The sequence below is a fragment of the Amphiprion ocellaris genome, chromosome 21, assembly GCF_022539595.1.
Source record: "Amphiprion ocellaris isolate individual 3 ecotype Okinawa chromosome 21, ASM2253959v1, whole genome shotgun sequence".
NCBI classification, from domain to species: Eukaryota; Metazoa; Chordata; class Actinopteri; family Pomacentridae; genus Amphiprion; species Amphiprion ocellaris.
The window spans coordinates 26,078,724-26,099,641 of NC_072786.1; the positions used below are offsets into that span (position 1 = coordinate 26,078,724).

General features: G+C 38.7%; 2 protein-coding genes across 4 annotated transcripts in view; one reads left to right on the forward strand and one right to left on the reverse strand.

The window, feature by feature from the left end:
- Positions 1–9,045, forward strand: part of LOC111579129 (SLIT-ROBO Rho GTPase-activating protein 1-like) — a 43,427-nt gene extending 34,382 nt beyond the window's left edge. For 2 of the 3 annotated variants that reach the window (XM_023286275.3, XM_023286273.3), the window contains exons 19-23: positions 1,254–1,333; positions 1,577–1,778; positions 3,609–3,740; positions 5,368–5,701; positions 6,941–9,045. In XM_023286275.3, coding sequence (XP_023142043.1) covers positions 1,254–1,333; positions 1,577–1,778; positions 3,609–3,740; positions 5,368–5,701; positions 6,941–7,393 — 1,201 coding nt within the window. In that variant the 3' untranslated portion in view covers positions 7,394–9,045. The remainder of the gene's footprint in view (positions 1–1,253; positions 1,334–1,576; positions 1,779–3,608; positions 3,741–5,367; positions 5,702–6,940) is intronic. The other variant, XM_023286274.3, reaches the window with a different exon arrangement.
- Positions 9,046–9,659: 614 nt separating this feature from the next.
- Positions 9,660–15,482, reverse strand: kics2 (KICSTOR subunit 2). Its single transcript, XM_023286276.3, has 3 exons — positions 15,012–15,482; positions 13,932–14,223; positions 9,660–10,710 (listed from the first exon to the last, which is right to left on the reverse strand). The coding sequence occupies exons 1-3, from the start codon at positions 15,241–15,243 to the stop codon at positions 9,891–9,893; spliced, it is 1,344 nt and encodes a 447-aa protein (XP_023142044.1). The 5' UTR covers positions 15,244–15,482; the 3' UTR covers positions 9,660–9,890.
- Between the last annotated feature and the right edge of the window lie 5,436 nt (positions 15,483–20,918).

Sequence of the window (20,918 nt, forward strand, 5' to 3'; positions counted from 1 at the left end):
CAATTATTTGCTTTCTGCAGAACATGAGAAAATCAGCTTTGTCTCTGTACAAATACCCAGTTTTTGGTCGTAGCTTGCTGACAAGTGTGTCAGTATGAAATTTGCAGCACCTATAAAAAGCATTCCCTCCCCTAGGAAGTTGTCCTCTTTTATTGCTTTTCAGCATGGAGTCATAGCCAATATTGTTTGGCTTTTTTGACATGAATTTATCAGCCATGACAGTATGTTGGACCCCTGTACTGCCACAGATTCTTAGTTGGATTGAAGTCTGGACTCTGATTTGGCCTCCAGAACTTTCACCTTGTTGTCTTTAAACCATTTCTGTGGAGCGTTGACCGTTTGTTTCAAGTCATCATCTGGATGGAAAACAAATCTTCTTCAAGTCTCAGTTCCCTTCAGACTGCATCAGGTTGTCCTCCAGGATTTCTCTAGACTTTGCTGCATTCATTTACCCTCTACCTTTACAAGCCTTCCAGGACCTGCTGCTGAGAGACATCATGATGCTGCCACCACCGTGCTTCACATCATGATGCTTCCACCACCATGCTTCACATCATGATGCTGCCACCACCATGCTTCACATCATGATGCTGCCACCACCGTGCTTCACATCAGGATGCTGCCACCACCGTGCTTCACATCATGATGCTTCCACCACCATGCTTCACACCATGATGCTGCCACCACCATGCTTCATGTCATGATGCTGCCACCACCATGCTTCATGTCATGATGCTGCCACCACCATGCTTCACACCATGATGCTGCCACCACCATGCTTCATGTCATGATGCTGCCACCACCATGCTTCACACCATGATGCTGCCACCACCATGCTTCACATCATGATACTGCCACCACCATGCTTCATGCCATAATGCTGCCACCACCATGCTTTACGTCATGATGCTCAGTCTTTAGTTGGTAAATTCCTCTTTGAAACCTACATTAAATTGACCATAATTCAGTGCTGAAAAGCAATAAAAGGACAACATTTCCAGGGTGGGTGAATACTTTATATGAACACTGTGAATGTAAGTTTTTGATCTGGGCGGGGCTCACACTGTCAGACGAAGAGATTTCAGATTTTCCTGGTGGTGTGAAAGCAGCCGGTTAGAATCACTCCCTCCTTCAGTGCTTCTGTCACTGCAGACGATGAGCAGCTTCACCTCCCGCTGAGCATTCGTCTTTGTTCACATATTGAATGGACGCTTTGACTGATCCTCCTCTTCCTCCTCTTCCTCCTCCTGCAGCGAGAGTCCGTTCAGCGAGCCCGGAGCGTTGGAGGAGGCCGAGCCTGACGCCGGCACCGAGACCCAGACCAGCGACGAGGGTAGGCCGACCTCTGACCTCCACACGGTCGCCCACACCGCCGTGCCTCTCCCTGCTGCCAGAGAGGGGTTGCTACGGCAACTGCAGCCATGGAGACCACCACCTCCCTCCATCCCTCCCTACCTCCCGTCTCCACACCCCACCCTGCCTCCCTCATCTCATCTCGCTCCATCTGAATTGATAGAAAAGACGCCGCCTCCCGATTGGTGGAGCCTCTTCCTCACCTCCCTCCGTCTCTTTTCAGAGGGCGAAGCGGTGGAGGCGGTGGCGAGGTTCGACTATGTGGGCCGGTCGGGCCGAGAGCTCTCCTTCAAGAAGGGAGCGTCACTGCAGCTCTTCCAGCGAGCGTCACATGACTGGTGGGAGGGTCGACACAACGGCAGCATCGGCCTGGTGCCTCATCAGTACATCGTGGTGAAGGACAGGCGAGTGCACAGCCCCAGATGGTTTGTACACATCAGCCCCAAGTACTCGGAAGTAAAAATAGCAGCAGCACACTGAAAATACTACAAGTAGTCTAACTCATACCAGTATAATGTACTCACACTGTTACTGCAGGTTTAGTCAGTGATATTTTAATTTTATTACTAAGTCAGTTGAGCGTTTTCCTTCATTTCAGTTCTGTGTTTTTAAATTTATTGTTTGGTTTTATAATTTTGAATTTTATTTTCATTTTTAAATTAAATTAAATTTTAAATTAAAATTTTTTGTTTGGTTTGAGTCTGCGTAATATTGGTAAATATGTTAGAAGAAAAGGATATGTACACTTTTAATTTGTTTTCTTAACTGGGAATTTTTCATCTTAATTTTTTAAAAATTATAACATAAATATGTAAAGTAATTTATAGTTCTTTGGATCTGTGTCTATGCACTAAATGTGTAAAAGATTATTATAAAGAGTTAAAATAGATTTTATAATAGCTTCTTTCTTAATTTCACTTTTATACTTTTTAATTATTGGTTTTATTATTATTATTATTATTATTATTATTATTATTATTATTATATTTTTTTATTAAATCAAATTTTTAAAAAAATTATTTGGTTTTGGTCTGTAATATTGGTAAATATATTAGGAGAAAAGATATATGAGCACTTTTAATTAATTATTACTGTGAATTTATAATTTGAACTTTTTACATTTAAAAAAATGACAAGATAAATATGTTAATGCATTTATAGTTCTTTGGGTGTATGTCTACACACTGTTTGTGTAAAAAATATTCTAAATAGTTATCATGGCTTTGTTCTAAATTGCAGTTCTACAGTTTTTTTTTTAAATTCTTTATAATTAGTATAAAAATGATTCATTTTACACAGGATTTTACAAATATTATTTTCAATAAGTCTATAAATTATAGTCAGTAAACTTTTTTTCTTAATTTCAGTTTTTTTAATATTTTTTTGTTTGGTTTATTGTTTTCCTAAAATGGTAAAATGTACTATATGCTGTGAGACAGTTACAGAAAAACTACAATTTGGTTTTAGTCTGCTGTCAAATATTTTTGAAATATTTCAGTTAATTTCAAATTTAATTCAGATTTTTTTAATTTCAGCTCTATTTTAAAAATATTTTTTACTTGCAGTATGCTGACACACAACACATACATTTACATTAAATTCTTACAATATTAATACATTCATAGTGAGTGTAATAGATTCATTTTATACTTGCATTTTTTTCAAACAACTTTACAAATATTTAGGTTTATTGTAGTCAGTCGAGCTTTTTTGTTTATTTCAGTTTATGTTTTTATTATAATTTGTTCATATTGGTGCTTCTTAACAGTAATTTTTAAAGTTCTATGGCTGAAGATAATTAAGGATAATTGCAACAAATATTTGTAGATGTTTGCAGCAGCTATCACAACATATTTTCATTTTATAACTAGTATATAAAATTATTATTATTATCCACACTGAAATTTGTGTTTTTATAATTTTTTTGCCTCCAGTTTTAGAACATTGTATACATTTGCAATATAATGACGTTAATGCATTCATGATTGTTTGTATTTACATTTATAGCATGTATGTGTAGACATTTATATATTGTGTGTGTCCATTTAAAACGTTCTAAAGCAGCTGTGTGATCCTCTGTCGGCCTCCTGATGGATCTGAACCTGCTGGATTTGTTGCTCAGTGGATTGAGCTCCTTGTTGATTAACAGACTTATTGGACTGAGCGAGTCTCTAACAGCCGTTATCGATCAGCTAATGGATGACTGGTGTGTTGTGTTGGTTCAGCACTGATTCAGAGTTTGTGGCCGTCCTCAGGGCCGACGCCATGTCCGACACGCTCAGCCAGAAAGCCGACAGCGACGGAGGAAGCAGCAGCACCGACGACAAACGCTCCCGAAGCGAGCTGAGCTCCCCGACCGACATCCGGCCGCCGGACACCTACAACAGGTCTGTCATGTAAGACCAACCCCATCATATGAGCTCAACTCGTTTTCCAACTGTCACCTCTGAAAATACCAACGAATCTCATCAGGATGCTTTCACAGCTGGTTCTCATGTGACCAGATTCTCCGTCTGCAGCCTCTAGACGCTTCACACTTTGATTCCTCACAATAAAGATCCAACCTGAGGACGGAAATATGACCGTAGAGAGGAGATATGGAGGTTTACCAGTGGTGGAAACCAATAAAATAACGTATAATATGTTCAATATTCAGAAAACAATCAGAGTAAAATGACAGTTTTATCAGCACAAAAACTAAAAGTGTTTTTTAGATGTGATTTTAATAGATATTAACTCTGATGTATCAGTGTGTACACTGCATTTTACTGCAGTATAGTACACATACTTAACAATAAATTGCACAAAAATGTGAGTATTTACTGAAAAATAGAGTGAAAAACCCAATCAATAATAACACTAATCCAGAGTGTTCAGTTCCTCAGATGCTGTCAGTGCATGAAGACTCTTGTGTTCACTCTAACAGCCACACATTTTAGAGTTAGCAGAAGCAGCATTTTGTGTCACTTTGTGTGCTAATAGTGGTCATTTTTAATCAGTTTTTTGTTAATTAGTGTAATTGGTTGTTCTATTATTTTTGGGGCATTTCTTTGGTTGTTGTGGTCATTTTGCGCCCGATTGTGGTTGTTTTATGTCAATTTGAGGTCATTCTGGGGCTGTTTTTCTTCATTTTCTGGTTATTTTTGCACCACCCAGGCCTTGTTTATTGGTATTAATTAAAGTTTCCATCATCTCTAAATGTCCCTCATGTTGGCAGACCGTCAAAGCTAATGTTGGGAAAATCCTTAGCGTTAGCAGGTTGTGCGGCTAATGTGGTTACTGTTGTCGAGACATTCCCATCAATAATAACACTAATCCAGAGTGTTCAGTTCCTTTAAATGCTGGCAGTGCATGAAGACTCTTGTGTTCACTCTAACAGCCAACAGCAGAACATTTGGTGAACTTTAAGAGACGTTTTAGAGTTAGCAGAAGCAGCATTTTGTGCTACTTAAAGGTCATTTCATTAATTTGTATAATTTTCTTACATTTTTAACATTTTATGGTCATTTTTTGGGGTTTTTGTCTGTCATTTTATGGTCATTCTGGGACTGTTTTTCATCACATTCTGGTTATTTTGACATTTTAAGGTTTAGCAGAATCAACATTTTTTATTACCTTGTGGTCATTTTGTTAATTATGTACGACCTAATGGTAATTTTCCATAACCTTTTGTTAAATTTTTACATTTTATTGTAGTGAGTGCTCGTTTTTAACAGAAAATATGCTGTCAGTGCCTGAAGACTCTTTTGTTCACTCTTACAACCAACAGAACACTTGGTGAACTTTTAGAGATGTTTTAGTTTAGCAGAAGCAGCATTTTGTGTGGGAGGCAGCAGGAAGTGTTTTTGTAGTTTAACAACTTTTGTTTTGCACCTCCAAGTTTGTAAAACATAGAAAAGTCAATAAAAACTGATTTTCACCAGATGGGACCTTTAAGGCTGAAACTGTGTACATTTTGATTATGGTTTGATTGTTAGTACTGAAGCTAATCGTGTTTTTTCTTCATGTTTACAGCCACCGGAGGAAGAGAACCGACGGTTTGTTCCGTCGTCCTCTCTGCCGATCCAACGATAACCACGGTAACGGCAATGTGATGGAACGGAGCTCTCCGCCGGTCACTGGTCACTTCAGCCCCAGAGAGCTGCTGCTGGGGCGGGGCCAGGGTCTTACTCCGCCCCTCGACAGCCCCGAGCGCCGCCGCCGCTCCGCCGCCGTCACCATGACGGTGAGCCGCCACGATTCGCTGCGACGGCCGGAGGACACGCCCATTAGACGGTCCAGCAGCGGTCAGCACGGCTTCAACGACAACCATCGATCCAGAGCGATAGACCCCGATACACTGGCTCAGGTACACAATTCAACCACAGTTAATCAACTGAAACACCAGCTAACGTCTAAATCTATATATAACATAGAAATATATCTGTATAAAATCTATAGTTGAAGCCTGAAGCTGCTGTTCAATAGCAGCTTTGAGGCCAAACTCAACAACTTTATACTCTTTGGTATAGAGTCTAGACCGAATCAGAGCGAAATCTGAAAAACTCCAGCAAAAATTTCCATTTTTACTGCTGCTTAATCCAAACTGTGAATAAGAGTCTAGAGTGAATAACAGATTTATATTAATGAGTTACTGAAAGTGTTCTTAAAATAGTTTTGTTGCCTTTAAACTGTGTTGATCCTCAGGAGGTGGTGGAGACCAAAAATGGAGCTTGTACATTATAAAAAATGACACTTTACTGCAAATTTTGTAACAATTTACTTTTATTTGACAGAAATCACAGAATATAAGTATTAGTTCCCAAAACAAACACCTACAACCTCAGTTAAAGCTTCTGGATACAATGAGTGTTTTAAGACTTTATTTAAGAGACACGGACACGTTAATATGCAGCAAAATAAATGTGAAACAGAAGAAGCTATTTAAAAATGAAGATTTGGTTCTCAAAGCATCAGATTAATGGAATTATTTTGGATGATGTCGACCAAAAATAGGTTCTCTGACTGCAGTTGTTGATTAGAAATGTTAGAGGAGCAAAGAACCTTCCAGAACCTGTTTGTTGTTCAGAAGTTTAATGGTTCTCGGATAAACTGAGTTAAAGGTTCTTGATACAATGAGTGTCTTTCAGACTTTATTTAAAAGATATGGATTTTGTTGCCTCCACATGTGCAGCAACAAAATAAAATTTAGATTTTGTTCTATAAACAGATTTATGGAGGTATTTTGGATGATATTGACCAAAAACAGGTTCTCTGACTGCAGTTGTTGAGTAAAAATGTGAGATCAGCAAAGAACCATCCAGAACCTGCTTATTGTTCAAAGGTTTAATGGTTCTTAGATACACTGAGTTAAAGGTTCTTGATACAACAAATGTTTTAAATCTTTATATGAGAGACAAGTTTACTATTAAACTTTAGAAATGAAGATTTAATTCTATAAACATCAGTTTTATGTAAATATTTTGGACGATGTCGACCAAAACCAGGTTCTGACTGTAGAACTGGAAAAGGAGTATAGAACCATCCAGAACCTGTTGTCCAGATGTTTCCGTCCTCTAACTATCGGACCCTCTTCCTGGTCCTGCAGGACATCGAGGAGTCGGTGACGGTGGCCCTCGGGGAGCTCCGTCAGTTGGAGCGTCAGGGCTGCAGGCCGGCGCCCGACGTGGTTCTGGACACTCTGGAGCAGGTGAAGAACGGACCCGTCACCGCCTGCTCCTCCGAGTCTCCCAGTCCCCACAGCACCCCCAGCACCCCGGGGACCCCTGGGACCCCCGGTACGCCCGGTACCCCCGGGACACCCGGCACCCCGAGCCCCCTCAGCCCCCTGAGCCCCATCAGCCCGCTGCCCGGACCTCCACCCGGACCTCCCCGACCCGCCAACCCATCCCCCGACGCTTTGGGCTCCTTCAAGCCGGTGGCGGCCGCCCGGATCGGGGCCCCACTGCGGCCCCCCGCCCTGAGGCCCAAACCCATGGTCCCACCCAAGAGCAGCACCCCGCCTCTGCCCCCGCCGCTGGACAAATCCTGCACCATGTGAGCCAAACCGAATCAGGCCGACCCGGGCCAAAACTGGGCCAGAAGAGGAGATCAGGGTACCGCTTAGTGTTTATAATCAACATGAGGGTAGAACCGGGGGGAGACAGGAAGAGGCTTTTATGTAGTAATAAAATCTAATATATGATGATATGATATGCCATGATATTTCTGTGTCGTCGGTTGGTGTGTATCTCTTGGTGTGTAGGAGTTTCCTTTCTCCATGTATCGAAGCATTTATCAGAGGTTTAGCTCCAAGTGCTGTGAGGACGGCGGCGGCTCCGACCGACGTGGGGGTTGTAGTCCAGCCGCAGTGAAGTTGTAGTTCCAGTGACGTGACTGTCGGCCGCCGCCCCCTAAAGGCTTTCCTTAGACCCGATTGGCTGCTGTGTCTGCGACGACTCGATTGGTTGACGACGGAAGAGGAGGAGGACACGGTTCGTTCAAGTTTATTTTTTTATTTGCGTTCAGCTGCTAGAAGCTCACTCACACCTCAAAAACCACGAAACTCCTCTCGAGGTTGGGTGAACTTATTTCCTATGTAATGAATGTTTCCAGTATTTACCGACTGTTCAGCCATCTTATTGAATGTCCATGGCGGCGGCGGCGCCTCGCTCGGCTTTTTAAACAGCCTTCTTGTGTTTTTGGGGATCCGGGGGGAAGAACCACACCCGGACCGGAGCTTCTAACAGGGTGGTGGAGTTGCGGAGTGGACTTTTTCTGGGACGGGGTGGGATTTGAAGGTTTAATTGTGGTTTGTTGGGAGTGAGTGCGTCCTGCCTGCCTGCCTGCCCTCGTTCTGCTCCCTCGTAAAGTGCAGCAGCGCCAGAATAGTGATAGATAATTCATGCCTGCCTTGAGTGCCACGACACGAGTTGGGAAAACGAGTGCAAAGGAAAAAAAAAAAAGAAGCATGCCACTTCCTGTGTGTGTGTGTGTGTGTGTGTGTGTGTGTGTGTGTGTGGAAATAAAAACCTGCTCGTTACACTGAAGTCACTAGTTAACCTTAAATTCACAATAAGCTAACAGGGTGGGGCTGTGGGTGAAAACGCCCAACAGAAGAAAAGTAAAATAAAAAACAAATAGAAACACTTGAACAGCACACTGAATGTGGACGAGTGTGACGTCGCAGCGTGCCGATGTTTGCTTTGGGATGTGTGTGAATGTGAAAGTGCCTTTTTTTTTTTAAATCCTTGTCTTTTTGGGGGGAAGTTGTGAATCCACTCACGCATGTCCTGAACGAAGAGCAGCAGCACTCCGAATGAAATAATCATAAAAGTGTTTAGTAGAGTTACTGAATTATGAATTCTAGCATTAACCCATTGTGACATTGCACTTTGATGTATAGGATCGTGTACTTGGCATGTAGCATCATAACATGTTGGTGCATTTAACTCAAAGGGAGGCTTCTATGAATGTGTTTGATAATTAAGGAGAAATGTTTTTTTGTCCGTTAGTGTTGCTGTATTTGAAAAACCGGAGCTTCCCAAAGTCGAGCTCGTATAGCCAAATGGATCGTATCAACGTGTTGTATTTATATTATAAATAAAGCTGAGATAAATTAGGCATTAACTGATGGAACCTTCTTTAAATGAGATGTCACTAAATGTTTCCTTCCAACACTCAATAAATAAACCTCCAGGTGTGTTCTGTAAACCCACGGGCTTCGGGCTTTTTTTCTTCAACACCATCAGACTCAACATTGAAACCACAACCAGCTGAGATGGTTGATTATCTGGTACACCTGCCAGGTAGAGGGAAACATCAGGTAGCTCTGGAATTTGTTGGTCAAAATCTGAGAGACTGGAGTCAAAACATCCCAGTAACAGCAGATTAATGGAACAAACTTCCAGGAATTTAGTCAAATCAACTTTTTTTTTATAGTATAAATACATGAGTTGTGCTGATTGCTTGTTAATTGAACTTCAGATGTCTATTTTTTAATATTCTAATTATTTTAAATTTAGTTTTTGTAAATGTAAAAAGAACCAAGTCTGTCTGCAACCAACGTCTAGATTTTTAATCTCGTTTTCTCAAATTAGGTTAATTTAACTCAACTAGTTTTGTTTTTGCAGCTAATTAGCAGTTTGACTCATATTTTTAAGGCAGCAGAGGAACCTAAGTAAGATACATATAAACGTATACGCATCACGGTTTAAATACACTTTATCACGTACATTATGAGCCAAAAACTACGTTTTCATGTTTAATTACCACTCAGTAAATCCACTGATCGTTTATGGTATTTATTGATAGAAAAAGAAGCCTCATGCAGTCACCTCTAAACTTTATTTAACTTGTTTGAAGCAGATACGAGCTAAAGACAAATTAAAAGTGAATCATTTAAAACAGTGATCGGTGCAAAAGAATTAAAACGACTAAATGTTACACGAAGCGGCTAAAATAAGTTCAGAGCCGCTGGAATCTCTTTGGTCTGGAACTTTTTTTTTTTTGGCAAAATGAGATTTGAAGCGACTCAGAGGAAACGTTTTCAGTCTTCTTCAGCCCTTGGATCCCGGTTTGAGGGTGCTGAAGGGTTTGGAGTTCCTCAGAGAGCCGCAGATCTCCTGCAGGAAGGCGGCGATGTGCAGATCCTTCTCCGACTTCCTGCCGTCCAAGATGACCACCAGGGTGAAGTGTGGCTCCGGGCGGCTCAGGTAGTACGTGCTCTGGACCTTGTCGTCGTAGAAATGGACCACCTTGTCCAGAGTGTTGAGCTCGGCCGCCCGGTCCCCCATCATCATGATGACGTTGGGCCAGTGGGTCAGCGGGCGTTCCCCGGACGGCAGCGACACCACGGCGGGGAACTGCTCCACGCCCTTGGGAGCCTCGCGGTAGGAGTGCGGGTGGTGGTAGCCGTGGCCCTGGAAGCTCTCGGAGCCGCGGTTGTCGAACACCAGCGACACGTTGCTGGCGTCGTGTTTGCGGATGAAGGACGAGATCTTCCCGTGGTAGTCCGGCGCCGTCCGGGCCGTCAGCGCCCGCATGTCGGCCGGCGCCGTCTGCCGGCTCAGCGCCTCGTGGAAGTAGAAGCTGAACTTGGCGAGCAGCGCCGCCTGGAAGCGCTGCAGCCACAGGTAGAGGTGCGGCGGCTGCACGGCCTTCTGGGACTGACCTCCGAACAGATGTTTCCGGGTTTCCTTCTGCCGCTGGAACAGCTGGCCCCACGCCGTCAGCTTGGAGTTGGCGCCGTGGAGGCTGAGCAGCGCCGGCAGGAAGTTCCACTCGGACAGCTGGGCCTGGCAGCGCAGCAGCTGGGTCACCACGTCCACCTCGGTCTGGAAACCCTCCTCCACCCGGCCCAGGATCGGGTGGTGGAACCTGCCAGAAACAAGCTAGGAGTTAAACCAGCGAGGAAACTCGTTAACTTGAAGGTTTGAAAAGTCAATTATCTTTTTTTTTTTTTTAAATCACCAAAATGACACCATTTATCAGCCAGAAACTGTAAAAACACAAAGAATTCTCCAGTAACAGGCAGCTCCACACTGCAAAAACTCTAAATCTTACCAAGTCTATTTGTCTTATTTTTAGTCAAAATGTCTCATCCTACTTGATTTAAGATAAATTCACTGAACAAGAGACATTTCAGCAGATGGAGGGACTTGTTTTAAGACAATGCATCTTAAATATCTTGTTAAGTCAAACAATCTGGAAATTATCTTGTTTTGAGCTGAATTTTACAAGAAAACTCTAAATAAGTTTAACCCTCGTGTCTTCATTTACAGGCACCAAAAAATATTGTTTCCTTGTTTGAAAAAAATCCCCAAAAATCAGCAAAAAAATTTCCCAAATTTCTGAAAATTTGTAAAACCTTCAGGAAGAAAATTCCAATAATTCCTTAAAAGTTTCCCTTAAAAGTTTTATCTTTAAAAAAAATCACCCAAATTTGGCCAAAAAAATTCTTGTAAATATTTTCCAAAAAACGAGTAAAAATCTTCCAAAAAAAATCCTAAAAATATCTGAAGTGATTCCATATATATCAGTAAAACTTCTAATGTTTTCTTTAAGAACATTCACATAAAAATCAACCAAAATCCTGTGAAATTCGCTGGATTTTGATTAATTTTTATGTGAATGTTCTTAAGAAACATTTTTAACATTTCTTTTTTTCCACTAAAAAATGTTCAAAGATTTCCCAAAAATATTGAAAATGTGGACATCAGAAGTTTCACTGTGAAAACAGATTTTTTTTCCACATTTTCGAACTTTAAAACGGGTTAATTTTGACCCGCAGGACGACACGAGGGTTAAAACATCTCAAATTATAAGGTTAAATGAAAGCAGAAATCTGTTTTTGGTTTAATCCATCAGAAACATGCTCTGTTTCATCTTCTCGGTATAAAATGCAGATGAAGGTAGTTTAGAGCGGAACAAACTGGAATCAAATAAAGTTTCTCTTCTCTTATTGGTAACTGACCTAATTTTTCCTTCCTAAAAGCAGCTGAGACTTTTTTATTTGATTTATTTAACGCTCTAATCCACACGTCGGTGCTGCTGAACGTCACCTTCAGCTCTCAGAGCCACGGAGCGTTTCTTCACTTTGTTTTCCTGCTGCAGGACGGCGTTTCGCTGATGAGTCTCCGGGGAAAAAACGCTGCTTTTGTTCGCTTCAGCAGAAAGTTCTCCTGCTCCAACCTCAATGTGTCGTTCTGAGCTTCATCTGGCTGATTTCTGGAGTTTTTCTGAGCGTAATTCAGGTCAAAGCAGGTATGGGATGGATGTTGGTGAATTAATTAAACTAGAAACACTGGAGTAGCATCAAAAGTACTCAGAAGTACTTATTGAGCAGAAGATACTGAAACTGACACTGATGTTTGTCCTGAAATCATTTTGAACCTTGATTGAAACAAGAAAGAAAGAAAACTGCAGGAAAATCACAAAAAATCAATTTTAGTCAATTCTTGAAATCTGAATTTATGCAAAAAAAAAAAAAATAGACCTAAGTGAAAACTTTTAACTTAAACTGGAAAAAAAAAGAAATGAAATCAGATTTTAAGAACTAAAACTACTTATTAATCTAATTTTTTGTGAACTAAATAAGCACTATTTTCTGTAAACTGGTCACGTGTTTCAAGTATAAAACCTTAAAATGCCAAATAATTAATTCATTTAGGTGTTAAATGAGCGTAGAGAACAGAAACCTTTATTTTCTGCAACTACATTAAGAATCTTTTTAATTGTAAATCAGTTTGAAATGAGGGTCTGTAGCTGTAATAAGAATGAAGCTGATTAAAAAATCAAGAGTTTTAATTAGAAAATTAGAAAATAAAGCAAACAAGATCAGATTCTTAAAGACTAAAATTACTCAAAAATGACATTTTTTGCACCGAATGACATTCAACAAACTGATCATATATTTCTAGTATAAAACCTTAAAATGCAAAATAACTAATTACTTCAAGTGTTAAATGAGTGTAGAGACGTATAAAATACAACATTTCACAGTAAAATGAAGTCGACCTACTGCTAAGAACTGATATGAATTTAACTGGAAATTTTTCAAGTAAAATCTTTGCAGTTTTATATTCTCCTACAAATTATCTGACTAATTTAGATTTGTAATTATAGAGAAAGCATTCATTATTCAAAAAAAATCTATTTTAGTAAATAATTGAAACTTAAACTGGAAGAAAGGAGACTAAACCCCAGATTTTCAGGACTAAAATACTCAAAAATCACATTTTATGTTGGAAATAGCATCGCATTTTGAATATAACAACTAAATGAATGTGTTAAATAAGTTTAATGACGCATAAAGTACAATCTGTCCCCCTGAAATGAAGTAGTACTGCTTAGGAATTTAACTGAAGAGCTTAAATATTAAATTTAAAACTCTACAGTCTCATATTCTCTAACAAACAATCTGACTAATTTAGATTATTAAAGTAAAATTATTCATTGGGCAGAAAAAAGACTGAAGCAGAATACTGGATAAGAATTATGCAAAAACAAAAACACACAAAAACTATGTTAGTAAATATTTGAAACCTAAACTGAAAAAGGGAGATAATAGAATAGTTTTTAAGGACAAAATACTCAAAAAAAATCCCATTTTATGTCTGAAATAGCATCATATTTTGAATGTAAAACCTTAAGAGGTGAACTAACAACTGAATTCAAGTGTCAAACGATTGTATTGCAGTATAAAGTACACAGTACCTCAGTAAAATGAAGTAGTACTGCTACTGAGACCGATTAAAGACTTCAGTTTCTGATTCAAACCAGAGGACAAAAACACTCAAAAATCACATCGTATTTTGGATGTAAAGCCTCAATAAGCTCAATGACTGTTTAAATCACATATTGCAGTATAAAGTACACAGTATCTCAGTAAATGAAGTAGTACTGCTACTGAGACTGATTAAAGTCTTCAGTTTTTGATTCAAACCAGATTTTAAGGACTAAAACACTCAAAAATCCCATCGTATATTGGATGTAAAGCCCTAATATCTGCGTAAATCACACGTTAAATGAGTACTCTGAGGTATAAAGTACACAGTACTGCAGGTACACAGCAGTAGTATCCGTGTACTTGAACCTACTTGGAGCTGTACTTGTGCAGGACGGCCTCCAGCGTGGAGACCAGCTCCTCAGAGTTGATGCTCTTCTGGCCGCCCAGCGAGTGCATCTTCTCGTACAGGTCGGCCATCTCCATGCGGGCCTGAGTGAAGTGGCAGAGCTGCTCCGACAGGTGAGACAGGAGGTCCTCCAGGTAGGAGGAGGCGGAGCCTGGCTGGCCGTGGCGGCCCATCGTCACTACCTTCCTCAGCTCGTTGTACAGCGACGTGTAGGTGGTCCGGATGGAGTCCTTCCTGCTGAAGAACGACTGACCGCCTGCAGGAGGACAGCAGGTTGTCATGGTTATGAGCTGCAGCGCCATCTGCTGGTGGAACTATGAAGCTTTCTATCTGCTCACATCTTCAAATTCAGCTAAAAAGAACTTAAAAGAGCTGGAATTTCATCTCCTACATGACAACACAACTGTTGTTGCAATAATATGATGAAACATGAATTTTCATTTAGAAAACAAAAACATTTGGACAACAATCTTTGATATCAATATTTATGAAAACACACTAAAAGCATGAATAAAGCTCTATTAAATAGGCAGTAACACCTGATTGTAATCTAATTATTGTTTATTCTAAATCGTATTTAGAAGCAGCAGGACTGACACTAACTGTTGTTTTCCTGATTAAATAATTAAATGGATGCTCTAAAATGTATAAAAAAGAAGTGGGAAATGCACAGTTTAGTAGTTTTATTTGTAAAGTCGCCATTATTATTAAAGATTAAAAACAACAGAGGTTGATTTAAAGTGTTTTCCAGTCGAGGAATATGATAAACAATATATATTTTTATGTTAGGACCCTACACTGTCATTTATTATATATATCAGCTTGACTGATATAAACTTTACCGTCTTGTTTTTGTCGTCTAAAACCTCAAAATATTCAACTTACTGTAATGTAAGACAAGAAAAAGCAGCAAACTGTCAAATTTGAGAACATAAAAGCATCAAATTTTTGGCATTTTCTGCAAATGATGCAATTATCGGGCTAAAATGTGTACATTAATGATCCTACCAGGTGTGTCTCCCTCCACCTGTGCACTGATCTTACCTATCTTCTGTCCCAGGAACGTCATCTGGTGATACACCTTCTCCGCGGCGGCCAGGTGAGCCAGCGCGGCCAGCAGGGCTCCCCAGATGGCCCCGGCGCTCTTGCTGCTGTCCTTCTCCTTCTCCACGTAGTCCTTGGCCCGGTCGAAGGAGAACATGCCGAGCTGTGCGAAGAAGCTCTCCAGGATGGCCCTCTCCCGGGGCACCGGCCGCAGCTCCTCCGCCTCCGTCATGTTCAGCCTCCAGCTAGCGGTTAGCTGTTAGCCACGTTAGCTCCGACACGCCCGGCTTCCGGCAAAAACACACCAAACCTGCCGACTTTAAAACAGTCTGGCATTATTCCAAGGCGTCATTATTCACATGGATGCCGGCAAATGCCCTAAATATGAGCCTTAAAGGAAAATAATTTAAAATATTTGCCCGTGTACAGCTAACCGGCTAACTGACCGCCGCCATATTGGCTACGCTTGATGTAAACACTACGGAAAGTCTGGAGGACCAAAAGAGAGCCAAAATTAGTGATGTGAGTTAACTGATTTTGAAGATAATGAGACTTTATTGTCATTGTGCAGAAGTACAACGAAATTGTCTGGAAGAACACGAAAATTAGCACGAGTGCAAATATGAATAAAAGTAGATAAAAAATACTATTAAAAAATAAAAAGAAGCAAAGTGCTATATACAAATTAAAGTGGTCCGTGTTGATAAAGTGGTCAAGTGTTGAATTAGAGTTCTTATTGCACAGATGAGCTGGGAGGGGGAATGTCTGGATGGTGTGGGGTGTGATGGCGGCTACATCTCTGGGGAAGAAGCAGTCTGCTGGTTTTTGTGTTTAATGTCCGGAATCTTTTCCCTGATGGAAGGGGGACAAACAGTCTGAAATGTTTCAAATGTCAGTTGTTATGTCATCACTGACCTGGGTCTGTTTAAATCACAGCTCAAAACCCTCCTGTTTAAAATGGCTTTTCATACCGAGCAGCATGGTGACATATTATTACTTTTATTTCTTTTAGATGTTATATTGTAGGGCTGTCTTAATGCTGTTTATTTTATTATTTTATTGTATATTTTCCGGGCTGCACGGTGGCGTGGTGGTTAGCACTTCTCACCTTGCAGCTAGAAGATCCCCGGTTTGTATCCCGGCTTTCCTGAGATCTTTCTGCATGGAGTTTGGATGTTCTCCTTGTACATGTGTCGGTTTCCTCCCACAGTCCAAAAACATGCTGAGGTTAACTGATTATTCTAAATTTGCCCGTAGATGTGAGTCCCAGTGTGACTGTTTGTCCTGTTTTAAGTTACTGTGTTGTTATAAGCTTTTTTTGTTTTGTTTTGTTTTTTACAGTGAAACACTTTGGTCACTCTTTGGGCTGTTGTAAAGGGCTATAGAAATAAACTTATTATATTATGTGAATGTGTAAAAATATAAACCCTATAAATATGTATATTAATTTGCAAACATATAAATTAATCTAAAGATATGTGTGTTGATCTATCAATATGTATATTATTCAGTAAATTTATCTGTTACTCAGAAAATATGTATGCTAATCTATAGATATGCATAGTAATCTATATAAATGTATATTAATAATATTAATACGTTTTATTCGTGACACACTTTTCACTTGTCTGAATCTCAGAGTACTATTATATTAATTTGTATATTAGCTAAAATGTATATTCATCTATTAATGTGTAAATTAATAAGCTGCATATCTGAAGAAGATAAGACGCTTTATTAATAATTTAAATATCAAATATTATAGACAGTACAAAATATAAAGCCAATGATAAGAATAAGTCATAAGAATAATGTATAAAATAAATATCTACATTGAATTGAGTTTGTACAGTAAATAAAAGTGCATCTAGTTTTGCAAATAAATATTCAACCATCTGCTGTTTTCTTTATAAAGTCGATACAACAGGTTTTCAACACTGATATTTTTTCTAGAAGACATGAAAAAGCTACATTAGAATTCAAAACATGCAATAAGTTTTAATAATATGAAGTATTGGAACTGTAAAAATCTCACAATTCATCCTGGATGTCTGGAAGCATTAGTATGTAGAAGTTTTTTATGTAAAGTCCACAGATATTTCAAACTAAATAATAACTAAGCAGTTTCTGAAAGAAGACAACTACAAAATAAATCTGCAATTATACAATATATCTCTCATTTAACAAACAAATCTGTAAAATTACAGAACTGGACGGATATATTTACAGTATTACACTTGGATTTAATATATTGTATAAGGAGGAAATAATTATATGATAAAAATAAAAGTGAGCTAAATTTGTGAATGTATTTTAACATCCTTTTGCATGTCAAAAAATATTTTTTTCTTGAAAAAAAATGGTAATTTTATGGTTATTCACATTAGACAATCTTACTGTTAATTTACATTACACACATTCATTGACTCTGTTTCTGTAATTTTAATGATATTTTTGTGTATTTCTATATTAAATTTAAAAAAACAGCAAAATAAAGGAAGATTTTAAGGAATATTTCTGCAAAATTAGTTTTTTTGATGCATAATTCACACATTTATGCTCCGCTGAGGATAAAATGCAAGAACTTTAGTAATCCGGTGATTTTTACATCAAAAAAACCCACAAAACTAATACAATTCTATTAATAGATTGTGATTAGTGACTACATTTCCCAGCAGTCCAGGACCTTTGCAGCTGTTTGAACTAGGGAGGGTCTCTGTTGGCTTTAAAAACCTTCCAGCAGATTCATAGAGATCATAAACCACATTTCATCCGATTCATCTCCGCTCATTTATAACTGGTAGGTGACTCCGTTTCTCTTTTCACCTCCTCCTTCATGTGTTTCCTCATTTTTTATGCAAAAATCTCAGTGAATATTTTCAGTTTTTAGGCAACAATTCTGTTAATTTTTGGTGTTTAAAGCATAAAATCGAGGGGAAATCATCTGGATTTGTGTGCGCTTATAGAACGTGGATCAATGTTTTCTTTCAGGGTGAAAAATGTGCTTATATAAAATCTAATTTGTTTAGAACTGAAATTGGATCTGTGTGCAGGCTAATTTTTATTAAACACCTACAAGTAAAAGGTGAAGTCTGATCCTGAAAAATGTTTTCGGGGAGAAAATGGCTTCAAAAACCAAAATCAATGAGTGAAAAACTTTATTTTTCCAATAAATTAATTTTAATTTCATTTTTGTTTGTTGTGGGACCTCATAAATGACATGTAGTGTAAATATCAGAGTTTAATGTGGAGATTCTTTGGTGTTTTCTGATTGAATTCTGGCCTATTTCAGCCCGAGGGAGCATCGGTCACTTGGATTAGTTTTGCGTTCTGCTCCTGACCTCTGAATTACAATAAATCAAACCAGCAGTGAAGCTGTTCAGTTTGACAGTAACTGAAAGTCTGAATCTTCTGCTCGTTAATTCTTCTTTTGTGCACAAACAACAAACAGCAGACGAATAAATTAAGACTGAACTATCTCAACAACTATCAGATGGATTTCCATCAATTTCTGCACGGATTTCAGTACAAAAAGTTTGGAAATCTCGTGTTTTGCTCTCCAGGAATCATGTTTTTTAAATCATTATTGGACTCAATCACTCTGATCCAGACAGAAGCTTTATAAGAAAAATAAATCCGCATTAAAAGTGAACTAAATGAGACTTTAAATTTAAAAAAAACAGGCAGAACAGCTTCACTTTAGATGTTTTTATTCAAAGAGACAAAAAAATGCACAATAAAACAACACACACCTCCTTTTTCAATGTATTTCGAGCAGAAACACTACAAGGCAACAGAGTAAAATATTTTAACTGACAGATATCAGACTTTAGTTTCACATGTTTTATGTTTAAAGATGTAAATGAGGTGATATCTACCTGAATATATTTAGATTTGCATTAATTTCCACACCAGAAATCTGAGCTTTGGTCAAAACAAGGTTCAGTATTTTTTTTTATGTTTGATTTTTCTATTGAAAATGAAAGTTTTTACTGAGAGGATTTTCTATTTCTCTTATTATCACTCTGAATAAGAAAATACAGTCAACAGACAGAAGAATACCCCTTTTCACCAGGTTTTTAAGGTATAATATGTTTTGTAAATCAGGTTTTAAGTGACATATAGACAAACCCTTTTGTAAAAACTTCAAGATATAAATGGGAATAAAACTGGAACGTTTGGTGTATTTAGGAGCAACTGAAGTGGAGATTTATGGCTCAGAGTCGAAGAGAAAAACTCATTTTAAGAAAAGAGTTTAAAGCAAATAATGTTGTCAAACTCCCCAGTTGATTAATCACATTAAGACAGTGTTTTTTGTGTTCCAAGTTTTCAGTCAATGCACACTAATTTGCATAAAATCTCCAATAGACAAAGTAAAATAAACTCCTACCAGCTTTTATTTTGAAAGTTTTCTTTCTGCTAGTGTGAAAGAAGAAATGTTACGGAAGCAAAATGTCCCAAATTCCTAAAATTGACCAGAGTTTGAAATCATAAAGAGGCTAAATGTCCACTAGTTAATAGAATAAAGAACTATTTGAAGCTCTGCTCTGATTACTGTGTTTGTTGTAATTAATGTAGAATATTTTAAAAATGCTCAATGTTTTTTGTTTGGAGGATAGAATCCTTTTTGTCCTTCATTTTCTGCACTGAAATACATAATCGGTTTGGTCTAATGTCTGCTTTATTTGATTTATTATTGTGTTTTTCCACCAATTAGCAAACTGCACTGCACTGATATAAACTAGGTTGTCAGCTAACCAGCCTGCCGCTATCGGCCAGACAACCTCGCTGTAAATTATGGTTTTGTTCCTGCAGCAGGAAACATTTTAGATTTTGGTAAACAACCAGAGAAAACCAGCGTGAACGCGACAATAAATTCCTTTATTCTTTAAAGAAATACAAATATTGTGCAGAGCAAATCAAGAGTCTGCAGCTGACACAGGAAAGCTTCCAGCTAACCGCTAACATGCAGCTACAGTGTTTAGCTACCAGTGTTTGCATGCTAACAGCTAAAGTTCTGGCAGTATATTATCACAGGATAATGATCGCCAGAGTTGCTTTTATTCATCCTCTAGGCACCATGAAACTGGGCATACAATTGCATAGTAATCAACAGCAAAATTCTCCACCTCATGGTGACACTAGAGGGAAGAACAGGGGACTCCCACAGTAGGGTTCATCCTCTGACGAACATGAACATATGTACAAAGCTCCACATACAAGACCTTGAAAATGTGCTGGTTTTTTTATACACCAACATTGCACTTCTTGTACATTGAAACTCCTCAAGCCATCTTCTTTCCATTTCACGTGTCCAACACATAAAGAAGTGACCAGGAAGGAGCCGAAGTGGTGATGGTGGAAAGGGTTTAGAGGACATTAAAACAGGACCCACAAAGACGGAACCAATTCACAAACAGAGCTTGTGTTCATGTTCAGTCAGAAACACACTTCTGCTTGTGTGAGATGTTCAACTTGTGATCTCAGTTTAAAAGCAGCATTTTGATTTCACTGAAAGATAAGAATATCTCAGAGAAACACTGTGGATTATAGTCTTCCTCAGATGGTATTATAATCCTGTTGTGTGTGTGGCAGGGGGTGCTTCAACAAAGCGTTGTGTGCACTGGAAAAAATGCTCCTCTCAAAACAAGAAAAAAAATTATTTCAAGGAACTTTTACCGTGAAATAATTGAAAAAAATCTGCCAATAGAACAAGTGAAAAATGTCTTGGTAAGATTTCTTGAAATAAGATATGATGTTTAGAATGTTGAGATCTTAAAATTAGCTGGGAAAACTTATTTTAAGGTCTATTTTTCCAGGATTGTCAAGCTTAGATGTCTTAAAAAGAGCCAGATATGCTAAAAAATAATTCAGTTTTTTACTCAAAAATAGATGTTTGCTTTCATG

What these genes read in the sequence shown, in the direction of transcription:
- kics2 (XM_023286276.3), bottom strand. Translation starts at nt 15,243, where the DNA reads ATGACGGAGGCGGAGGAGCTGCGGCCGGTGCCCCGGGAGAGGGCCATC. An exon ending in GTTCCTGGGACAGAAGATAG is followed by an intron (nt 14,224 to 15,011) that starts GTAAGATCAGTG and finishes GTCCTCCTGCAG; the next exon opens with GCGGTCAGTCGTTCTTCAGC. An exon ending in CTGCACAAGTACAGCTCCAA is followed by an intron (nt 10,711 to 13,931) that starts GTAGGTTCAAGT and finishes TGTTTCTGGCAG; the next exon opens with GTTCCACCACCCGATCCTGG.